The sequence below is a fragment of the Tachypleus tridentatus genome, chromosome 13 (genome assembly GCF_004210375.1).
Source record: "Tachypleus tridentatus isolate NWPU-2018 chromosome 13, ASM421037v1, whole genome shotgun sequence".
Classification (NCBI taxonomy): Eukaryota; Metazoa; Arthropoda; class Merostomata; order Xiphosura; family Limulidae; genus Tachypleus; species Tachypleus tridentatus.
Window position 1 is genome coordinate 77,354,976 of NC_134837.1, and position 12,808 is coordinate 77,367,783.

Consider the following 12,808-nt stretch of genomic DNA (forward strand, 5'->3'; position numbering starts at 1 on the left):
GAATTAATGATCTTCTGAAAAATAAAGGCGGTCATATCATGTATTAATTTGTGAATAATTTTTGAATTATCAGAAATAAAACGCAAAAAATTAAAAGAAATCGTAATTTTCCGTATTTTTTCAATTAATTTGCACAAGGGTGTATACTGTTAGCTATATGTTTTAATCGCAGTAAATATTACAATATGTAAGAAAATTTTTACTGTTTCTTGTTCCTGGGCAGAAAGTGTTATTTCTCAATTGCTTATGCCTAAAATAAATGGAAAAGACCTGTTTTTCTCATCAAACTGAGTATTGAAATTTTCAAATTTAGCCATTTTCCAGAACATTCCAGATCAAACAAAGTCGACTGCCGAGCTTTTGACCTCTAAACTCAAGGAGTGCGATTTGTTAGATGAAAGTTTGCAAGTCGCAAGTCAGAGGAAGCGTCACCGACATTTTTCAAGCTTCTTCTCTCGGTACGATGGGCTCTGCTTCTGCGGCAATGTATCCAGTCTGTGCGAGGCAATTGGAATTGCCTGTAACCTGAACGAGTGGCGTCTCGTCATTGATAGCTCATCCAGAAGCCTCAAAACTTTTTAACGGGAATAAGTATCCGTCTCTTCCCCTGACTCATTCAATGCACCTCGAAGAGGAATACAACAACGTCAAGACCTTGCTAGAAGCCTTGAAGTATGATGAGTATGGCTGGGAGGTTATTGAGGAATTCAAAATGGTAGCATTCCTGATGGGTCTCGAGGAAGCTTTACTAAGTTTCCTTGTTATCTTTGCCTTTGGGACAGCAGGGACACTGCAGTGCACTACAACAGGAAGCACTGGTTACAATGGACCGAGTTCTCTGTGGGGAGACACAATGTCAAGTGTGAGCCACTAGTGGACCTCCAGAAGGTGTTGATCCCACCATTGCACATAAAATTGGGTCTTATGAAACAATTTGTCACAGCTCTTGATAAGGAGTCTGCAGCCTTCGAGTACCTTCAAGTTTTCTTCCCTAAGCTGTCTGAGGCAAAGATGAAAGCTGGTGTATTCGTTGGGTTACAAATAAAGAAGATCTTGGAGTGCACAGGATTCCCCAAGAAGCTCAGTATGAAGGAAAAAAAAGCTTGGGGCAGTTTTGTCGCAGTGGTTCGGGGTTTCTTGGGCAATCATAAGGCCGAAAATTATATGGAACTGGTTGAGGCTCTGGTGAAGAACTACGGCAAAATGGGCTGCAGGATGTTCCTGAAAGTCCATAGCCTTAACGCTCATCTTGATAAATTCAAGGAGAACATGGAGCATACTCAGAGGAACAAGGCAAGCGCTTCCATCAAGATATGCTGGACTTTGAACGCCGCTACCAAGGAGCGTATAATGAAAACATGATGGGAGACTATATTTGGGGTCTGATACGTGAAATTGATTTACATTACAGTCGCAAATTTCGAAAAACTATTCACTTTTAAACATTTTTGTTCATTTATATAACTTTAGTATAAATACATGTATATCTTGAGTCATATGTTGTTTTATTCAGACCTTATGTAAATGAAAATGTGCGAATTTGCCCGATTTTACATAGAAAATAGGTTAATTTTTTAATTTCATTATCCAGGTCACAAAAGCAAAGTTTGAATGGAATGATGGCCATTTTATGTACTTTTATAACATAAGCAATTAAGAAGAAATAACACATACTATCCAGGAACAAAATTTGTGTTACATAGTGTTATTGTTAATTACTAAAGATTGCATATTTTAACAGCAGTAAGTATTATTGTTAATTACTATCAGATACGTATTTTAAAGCAATAAGTATTAATGTTTGCTGCTATCAGGCAAATATCACTGAGTGAAAAGCAATAGTGTTAGCTGCTATGATGTGCATGTTTTGACAGCAGTATTATATTATCAAATACAGGGAAATATGGAGTTATTTCAATACATATCGTTCAAGCAGATAAGAAACTGAAACGATAATGTTTTCATTTGCTTTTATTTGCTGATGTATCTTACAATGATGGAGAAAGATTTCGTCAAACTCTTGAAAGTGAAGGTCCTTTTATTGATGTGGTATAAAATGTATATTATATATCAGCGTAATGTGATGTATTTCCATAAAAGACGAATGAAATCTGTAGCTTGATACAATACGATGCTTTTGTCTGGGGATTGACAAAGTATCCTTGGTTAACATGAAAAAAAAACGAACCAAGGATTTGTATTGAATAGATTACGTTCATTGGCGACATGTTTTAAAGATAGATGTTTAGTGCTGTTTGCAAATTATACATTTCTTAAGTAATAACAAATCAATTTTTAATATAAGTTATTTTTATAATTTTTAAACATTATGGTAGTTATTGGTTGAATATACTACATTTTTATATATTTATTCATGGATGCAATATAAAGATCCCCACTTTTATAACTATTGTAATTAAAAACACTACTTGTCTTTCAGGGTGATTAATTTTCACTCGAAGCACACTGATAATAGGTTAAATTATCCAGAAAAGACACCCTGAGAATAAACTTAATCATTCACCAAAGATACAATGAGAATAAACCAAATCATTCATTGAAGCCACACTGAGAAAAATTAAATTATATAGTAAAGGCACATAGAAAATAAACAAAATCCTTTATCAAAGACACAATGAGAATAAAATAAATCATCCAGTAAATTCATACTGAGAATAAATCCAATTATTGAGAATAAGATACTGGAAATAAATTAAATTAATCAGAGGAAATAAACTAAGTTATCCAGAAAAGATACACTGAGAATAAACTGAATTATCCAGAAAAGTATGAAAATGTTACAAAAATTTTGAAAAAAAACCGTCACAGAAAATGTTTGATATCCTTTCTGTTATTCTTTAAGCCTATCCTTACACGAAAATACTACGAGCATCATCTGTTCTAGACAGTGTTCATTGATCTCTGCAACCATATAGTATCCTGAGCACTGACACGCACTTCATTCTAATCACCAGTTTCGTATTTTTCAAAGAGACAGTAAGAAGAAAAATAAAAACGACGCTATTCCGCAAGAAAATCGATTTTGGTACACTATATAATGTGGCTTCCAAACATTCTGCTCGATTTCCAAATCTTCCTGAATAAAGAGCATTATATTTTAGGTGATTCAGATGAAGTGTTTTCTTCAAGACATAATCATTTTAAATATAATTTACTTGTAAAAACCATCCTGTATTTTGTGATAGACATTAGTCACATGTGTATACATTATTAATCAATGTATTATACTTATTTAAGTGTGTTTCTTTGAGAAATTTCTATGTTTAGATATAAAATAATCTACATATCTGTTGTAAGCAACTCAGAGTATACTTCTGGAATTGGAAGAAAAATACACACAGTAGAAGCCACAAACAATTATAGATTCTAGTATATTTAGGATGATAAAATTACGTCTGAAAGATCTTCTATCAAAAAGATTATTTTAAGACACGGAAGAGAATGAAGAGAATGCGTGTTTCTGACTTCCTCTGAATAGTTGTATAGAACCCAACCTGCTACAAGAGAGAAGGAAACACTGATGAGTTAAAGCGTTTAACATTATTATCAGAACACCATTTCACTGTGAAGATAATCACAAATCCGACGAATTTAGTATTCTTAAATATTAATTTAATGCATTTGTATCACAGATGTAAAACATTTAACTGTGTTTATTGAAAATAAGTAAAAACGAAAAGATATAAAAATGTAAAATTGTCAGTCTTCTAGCAAATAGAAGATCTGTGAGTTAACTTTAGTTCATATAACTTGTACTAGTACCAATATTATATAACTAGTACTACCAATATTAATATAACTAGTACTACTACCAATATTAATATAACTAGTACTAGTACCAATATTAATATAACTAGTACTACTACCAATATTGAAGTCACGAATACTACTCACTAATACTACTACCAATATTAATATAACTAGTACTACTACCAATATTAGTACTAGTAACTAACTAGTACTACTACCAATATTGAAGTAACTAATACTACTACCAATATTAATATAACTAGTACTAGTACCAATATTAATATAACTAGTACTACTACCAATATTAATATAACTAATACTACTACCAATATTAATATAACTAGTACTACTACCAATATTAATATAACTAGTACTAGTATCGATATTAATATAGCTAGTACTACTACCAATATTAATATAACTAGCACTGCTATCAATATTGATGCAACTAGTACTACTACCAATATTAATATAACTAGTACTACTACCAATATTAATATAACTGGTACTACTACCAATATTAATATAACTGGTACTACTACCAATATTAATATAACTAATACTACTACCAATATTAATATAACTAGTACTACTACCAATATTAATATCACTGGTACTACTACCAATATTAATATAACTGGTACCACTACCAATATTAATATATATGGTACTACTTCCAATATTAATATAAATAGTACTACTACCAATATTAATATAACTGGTACTACTACCAATATTAATATAACTGGTACTACTACCAATATTGATATAACTGGTACTACTACCAATATTGAAGTAACTAATACTACTACCAATATTAATATAACTAGTACTAGTACCAATATTAATATACTAGTACTAGTACCAATATTAATATAACTAATACTACTACCAATATTAATATAACTGGTACTACTTCCAATATTAATATAACTGGTACTACTTCCAATATTAATATAAATAGTACTACTACCAATATTAATGTAGCTAGTACGATAATCAGTATTAATGTAACTAGTACTATTACCAATATTAATATATCTAGTACGATAATCAGTATTAATGTAACTAGTAATAGTATCAATATTTATGTAACTAGCTTTACTACCGACATTAATATAACTTGTACTACTACCAATATTAATTTACCTATTACTACAAACAGTATTAACATAACTAGAACGACTACCACTATCATTATGACTGGTACGACTATCAATAATTAATGTAATTAGTACTATTATCAATATTAATGTAACTAGTACTACTGCTAGTATCAGCATGACTAGCAGGACTACCACTATTTCTATAATTACTAAGACTACCACTATTTCTATAATTACTAAGACTACCAATATTAATGTAACTAGTAAGACTATTAATGATAATATTACTAGTACGACTATCACTGTTAATATAACCATCACAAATATCAGTATTAATGTAACTAATATTACTTACTACCAATAATAATATAATTAGTATGACAACCATAATAATATAACTAGTATGAGTGCCGATAACAATATATCTAGTAAGACTGTCAATGATAACATAACCAGTACAACTACTACTATTAGTATAGCTATAGCTAGTACGGCTATCAATATTAATATAGCCAGTTTAACTATCAATATTAATATAACTAATATGACTGCCAAGAATAATATATTTAGTATGACTATCTATATTAATATCAGTAGTATTAGTGTGAATACTAATATAACTAGTAGGACTGCCAGTAATAATATAATTATTACTGTTACAGTTTTGTAGCAAACAGGTTATTATCACATTTTTTTTATTTAAAAAGAAAAACATTATCGTGAACCATAATTTTGTTACTGATGATATGTGACTTTTCTAACAATAGCAAGTCACTGTAAGTTTACCACAACAATGATAATTCAAACAGGTATGACGCAAGCGGAGATTACAATGAATGTACCAAAGAGAACCATTTTAATCTGTCATTATCAGGCGCAAACACAATTTATGATGAAAACTTGGTTACGAAGCAGGTCTGAAAGTGCTAATGATACACTGCAATCTTTGAAAGATAAAATTCTTCCTGTTTTTTATTACTATTTAATATTATAAAACTCATTCACGTTCAGAAATACAATTCAGAAATGGTCCATATCTGTATAATGATCTAAGTAAGCCTTTGCTGTGAGAATATAACAGCTTTTACCAAAGATACTTGACACTGTAATAGTACTACTTGACTGACAGATCCTTGATAAGCAATAGTTTTATCGTTATATGTAGCAGTGACACCAGCCGTATAGGTAAGATGTCTTGAATAACTCCATCTATCGTGCAGATAGATAGACAAGCTGTTCGATGAAAATAGTTAGAAATAAATAACTTGAAACAGACATTGATGTGAACACTTATAGACCACGTTTTCAGGCTTAACCTGTCAAAAGGTAGAGATTAGATAAGCAGAGAAACAAACGAATAAATAGTTAGATATTCTATTATCTTTGAAGATGGATCTCTAACAAAGTAATAAATAGACGAACTGTGTTAAAGAATAGAAACGGTAAAGGTACATTAAGTAAGAAAGTCTTAACAAAAACAAAATAGCTGACACTGAGTTAAAGATATCACGATTAGGAACAAATACAACATAAATGAAGTTATGGCAAAATAATGACTTTTATGATACTTTATAAAGTTACATAATAATTCTATTCCGCTATATTGTAGTGTTTCCAACGCTTGACAACGTTTTCTTACACATTGTATCGACTCATCTACTCACACACTTGCTGGAATTCAAGAGGGCCTGAAAGGAAAGCGAATTTCACGTTCCGTCACCGTAAATAGATTTGACATTTGCTCAAGAACTTCGCAACCTAGTACACTTTTAATCCTGTATCTAAAAGTGTCATTATGCCACCCATTTAACATCAGACTACGAACGCTCAGGGTTAAGTTGCACATTCAGATTAAAGTAATTAAGTATTACTTCAATACTTTTGTTTTAAGCATTCTCCCAATTAACCCGCATCATAACCTGAATGTTCTATTTATGCCATTATTACAACTTAAAGTAGACGCTTTACCTTTGTTAATAAAGACATGAACACGATAAAAAAATCAGTAGGAAATAAATATTAAATCGAAGTGAATTTATTTTCAAATATGTTCCTCAGTTTTACACTACTACCCTGACTCCACCAGTGGCACGGCGGGTACGTCTGCAAACTTAGAATGCTAGAAACAGGGTTTCAGTCCCTGTGGTGAGCAGATCACTGGTAGTCCTGTGTTTACTTAACCACAAATAATCCAACAATTCTCAGTTTTATCATTTAAAATATGTCTCAAGTATTAATAGATAACCGTTTGGTATAGAAGTAAAGACCTCTGACCTCCACCATTAAGGACTGGTGAACTAATTGATGTAAATGCTGTTTAATTTCAGATAAAAATATAAAAAAATAACTTCTTTTCAGGTAGTTTTCAGTTGGGTTAGCGATCTATTTATGTGCTTGCCACCATAAAATCCGGGGTTCATACCTCACACTAGACAGAGCTCAAACAACTTGTGTGTATCTTTGTGCTAAAACGAGAACAGCATTGTTTTCCGATTTTGTAATAACAAATTAAAATTGCAGTAAAAGGTAAGTTTCCACAAAGTTTCTAGGACTATTTACTAAATACCTCTTGGTTAAATAAACGAATAGGTTAATAAATTAACACTACAGATACGTTTCAACTAAAGTACTCTAGGAATCCACTGTTGTGTCACAAAACAAGGTAATTAAAAGATATATATTTTATCTAGACTGGTTTGAAATACGTCACCTATAGGTTTAAACACACTTATTATAACTATTATTAAATTCCAGAAAAAATATATTATTTAAAAACATTATTCTTAAACAGTTTGTTTTTTATTTTAGCGTAAAGCTACACGAGAGCTATCTGCGCTAGCGATCCCTAATTTTGCAGTGTAAAACTAGATGGAAGGCAGCTAGTCATCATCACCAACCGCCAACTCTTGGGCTACTCTTTTACCAACGAATAGTGAGTGGGGTTGTCCGTCACAATAAAACTCCCTCATGGCTGAAATGGCTTGCATGTTTGGTGTGACAGGGATTCGAACCCATGACTCTCAGATTACAAACTGGTCGTTCTATCCATCTAATCATATCATAAATTATTGTTAAAAATCTTTGAACAGCAAAACAACAATTACTTACGAGCAGTATGTTTCTAAAATAACGTTTTCGTTGTAAAATATACAGAATATCGAGTAATCGTACTTTAAAAGAGATGTAGTGATACCACGGTATTCAATATTACTGTTTAGAAATAGTTTCAGGTGAAGCAATAATCACTCTTCCTGACCTTTTCTTCTACACCTGTTTTAAACTGTGATATAAAGTTATCTGATGTCAAGGGTGTTAACTGATCGGATAAAATAGGTTTATTAACACCTTCCACTGAATTATCTTTTGTAGATAAAGCAAACTCATATCACAGATTAATTGAAAATTAAAAATACAATAACAAACTTCATGATAGGTGAATTATTTCTGTTGTTGTTTCAAAATTACATGAATTTATCGGTTTTGTGACTTTGAGATACAATCAGAACACGCTTTTGAAACAAGAGATTATAAAACAGAAAACAATCAATATCTTATGTCTGGCAACTGGTAATTATATCATATACGTGAATGATACGGCATTTTAACAATGTAATACGTATTATGAACTAATAGATTTTTTTGTGTATGGTTGAAGCTTAGGCATTAATTTAATTTTAAAAAATAAAATAGTTTACTCTACTTTTTAAACAGTTTACGAAATGAAATTTTTACACAACTCAGTCTGGAAAACATTTTAGATGTGCATAAAACATAATAACTGAATATTTGTCAAATGGTTGAGATTATATTTGGGTCTTTCAAGCTTTCTGCTGTGTCAAAAAGTATGACTAAGGTAAACCGTAAATAGCTGATTTGTTATAAAAATTTCCTCCAAGTGTTAGGTGAATGTATCCCAGTTTCCCTTATTCATATTTTAATTCTACTTTTAATTTTAAACGGATTAACGGTCATCACATTATGATGTCATCTTAAAATATATGTTTTGTTTAGTTTTGTTGTTATGAATGACTGTTTTTTTTGTGGTTTTTTTGGAAATGTGTAGATAATTTGAAAACAAGTTACCGGTGGTAAGTCAGGAAAAATAATAGTCTACAGATCTTTGAATAGTGTAATGGTTCTGCTTTGAATCAAGTTCGTCTAATTAAAGAAAAACAAACCACCCAAACTTAGCCTAATTTATATAAACAAACACAATTCCTACCACACAGTAAGGTCAACATGTCTGCAACCGCAAGGTTGAAGAGGTAGCAGTTGGTGGCAGTCTGCATGTATTGGTTGCGGGCTATGACGAGACATGTGCAGGTATTCCCCACCATCCCGGTCAGAAAGATCACAGCATATATTGTTGTTAAAGGGATCAACCAGCGAAGAGTGAGCCGTTTTGGGCCAAGAACTGATGCAATGTAATCCTCTATAGATGCGGATGTTAACAGATTCGATGCCAACAGGGATTCCGTCACATTGAACGGCGAAACTGCTGTACTATTGATATTTTCTGTTGGTGACCGTGTGGCTAGCACCAGGGCCATATTCACAATAATTAGCATCCATAAGTAAAATCACCATTCAAATTCACATTATTTTCGCACTACTTGCTTTACTCAATCTCTAAAACATTGCCAAAGCTGCAAAAAGTGATCAATTATAACCCATGTTTGATTCGGTTGGAACCATTTAAAGAAAAAAAGATAAACGTCACACAAAGGAGATTACAGCACATTAACTTAGTAAAAGCACAAACACTGTATGTATTAATAGAACATGGATGTTTTTGTTTTTGGAACATGCCCAAATTCACCTTGTGTTTATTTTTTCTCTCTGAGTCTTATCTCATGCAACTGTAGCATTCCGATAGGTGCAGATGTTTTTAGGTTTAAACCTCACCATGTAATTCTCAGTTGTGCAAAGCTTTACTCTTTCTCGGATTATCTACAGGCCTGAAGAACTGGAGTGAATATTCCAGTTAAGAACAAAAGCAGCTCCAGCGCAGAGATAAGAGATATCTACCACTCTCTTCAGCAGCGAACACGTAAAACAAATCACTCCCTAACTGTTACTTCTGTTTATAATATTTTTAAGTTACATTGACAGCCACTATAAGTTCTGTTGATTTAAAAATAAATGAAATATTAAATATCTCTTCTTAATCTCTCAGCTTCGAAGATTCACCCAACACAAATTGTCTCTATTTTATTCACTAGTCTCCAAGGTGGCGTGACTGTTAGTTTGCTTACGTCACATCTCGTAGTTGCGTGAATGCATCACGACGCCTCATTGCCCAACTGGTAGAATTTTTTTTGTTAACGTTTTAGCCTCATATGTGCGGACGTATTTTATATTCATTTCTGACTGAAGTTGTCCAAGAAAACTCTGTAATATGTAAGAACAATCGGTTGTGGTGAAATGTTCACAAAGAACTAATAATACAAGTTTCAAACATTGTATTTTATAATACTAAAGCATCAGATAATAATAATAACAAATCATTATTATTGTTTCACATTCATGATTAATAATGATAACATTATTATTAACCTTATAGTAGAAAGTCATAACATGAATTTCATTATTTAAGAATACAGTGAATTTTCATTTTTCATTTAATAATACATTATTTTGATATTTAAAGTATATTTGTTACACATAAGTATCCTACTTAAATCATACTGCATCTAGGATCATACAAATTTATTTCTTTAGTTCTGTTTGAAAACGCCCTCAGTGGCACAACGATATGTCTGCCGACTCACACTGCTAGAACCCAAGTTTTGATACCTGTGGTGGGCAGAGCACAGATAGCCCATTGTGTAGCTTTATGCTTAATTCTAATCGACCCATCGACCGTTTGAAGATAAAAAAAAATAATTCGAATAACGTGATTTCTTGCCCACTTGGCAGGCTTACAAAGCTAAAATTCTAGTTTCGATTTTCGCAGATCTACAGAACGTAGATATTCCACTGTGCAGCTTTAGGTTTAGCAAAAACCAGACCAGCACTTCTACTAATACACTAATTAACTAAAAAGCACAATCACAGAGTTAGTGATAGTAATTTTGACTTAAATGAACCGTAGACTAACAAAAATACTTGAAATGATGTCCTATTTAACTGACAGAAAGAGGAACAGTTAATGGTTGTGATGTACTACTTACCTAAAAGGTATATGAACGGTGCTACCACCTGAGTTACTACAGAGTTGCTCATAATGATATACTATTTTCCTGAAATTAAGATAACAAAGATAATGATAGTGGAATAACATTTAACTGCAAGTAAGGTAATAGAGGTATCGGTAGTAATATACTACTTAAATTAAAGATGACAACATGTAATGGTAAATACATGTCTCCGCCTTGCAATCAGAACATGGCCAGTTTTGACACCAGAAAAATCGTCAAAAACACAGAAAAACCGAAAGCTCTATATATCAATGCTTGGGACCTGCAATAAAGTATATTTGTACCAAACAAACCTCATACAACTTGGTTTGTATAGTTTAGGAAAACTCCAAATTGTACTTTTCTCCCTCAGAAATTCCAAATTTGTCTTACCTTTCTTTAGATCCTGTAAATAATGTTAATCGTATTATTCGTTGGTAAAATAATAGCCCAAGAATTGGCGGCGTGTGGTGATGATTAGTTACCTTTCCTCTAGTCTTACACTGCTAAATTAGTGACGATAGACCAAATATTCTTCGTCTAACTTTGCACGAAGTTCAAAAAACATACAAATGTCTCTTCTTGGAGGCATAATTAAAATTATGATAAAAGAGCTATTGAAAGTGGTCAACTACTTAACGTCTAGCATGATCAGGTAGTTAAGGGTCTGAAATTAAATATTTTATCGACGGTTCGCGATAAGCAAATTAGTATCGAGTTGATATCATTACAGATCCTTTAACGTGTAGTTAGCTAGTTATCTTTCTTGGCTAGTCTCACGCCGTTTACAAGCTGACTTTTCAGTGATAAAAATATCTAATGTCCTCGTATAAATACTAACGTCTGAAGTTAAACGGATTATAATGTTCGAAATATATAAACATTCCTGGTCAAATATCTGAAGTTCCTGATTGATAAGCGTTAATCACAATGATAGCTTCCAAAATTTATAGTATATCAACTGTAGTAAATCAATAATATATACTGTCCCTTGACACCTTGCGTTGGTTACATTTACAGGCTTGAAAGAAGAGTTTCTAAAAATGTCAACCTGCAAAACAATACATTTACATACACATATACGTTGTTGATATTTACACTCGAGAAGCTTCTACAACTTCAGTGAATAGGCGAGAAATTCGCAATACGGATCTAACAGTATAAGTTGCATTCATTGCTAAATATATATTTAACTGAAACAAGAGTCCATGTTACAATAGATGCATAATAGTAAATCCATCAATACATTATGTACCACTGTTAAAAATTATTGTTATAATGCTGAATGATTTATATCTGTTTTTCCTAACTGTCTATTTTAATATACCATGGGATGTTCCCCACATTTTATTCAAATGTGCAACATCTGTATAACCTGAAGCATATGTGCTTAAAATTATTTCTTCCAGATTCCGAGTAAGTTAAAATTGATGCATTCAATAGTGAATATCTTGTCTTCTCAAATCTTGTTTTCTCTCATGTGTCAATTGAAAGACCCTAATAAAATTTTATTAATCTATTAATCTTTCATAACTTGTTTGCATAACCTCTAGAATCTCCGACATGAATATCACCGATTTCTTAAGGTAAAATTTATATTTTGTGTGATATTTTCGTTACCTAAGACTAACTATAGCTGAATTATGAATAAAGTTTAGAAATTTAAGAAATAAAATTAATATACTTCTCTTTTACTTTCTTCAATATATACACTATTCCAAGTCCTGAGTTGATATCTTTTCAGATATAGTT

General features: G+C 31.9%; 2 protein-coding genes across 2 annotated transcripts in view; both read right to left on the bottom strand.

The window, feature by feature from the left end:
* LOC143237255 (uncharacterized) overlaps positions 1-12,808 on the bottom strand; it is a 77,455-nt gene that overhangs the window by 38,512 nt on the left and 26,135 nt on the right. The window lies entirely within an intron of this gene.
* Positions 1-12,808, bottom strand: part of LOC143237256 (neuromedin-U receptor 2-like) — a 35,022-nt gene that overhangs the window by 10,811 nt on the left and 11,403 nt on the right. The window contains exon 2 of the mRNA XM_076476310.1: positions 9,100-10,268. Within this exon, the coding sequence (XP_076332425.1) occupies positions 9,100-9,445 (346 nt within the window). The 5' untranslated portion in view covers positions 9,446-10,268. The remainder of the gene's footprint in view (positions 1-9,099; positions 10,269-12,808) is intronic.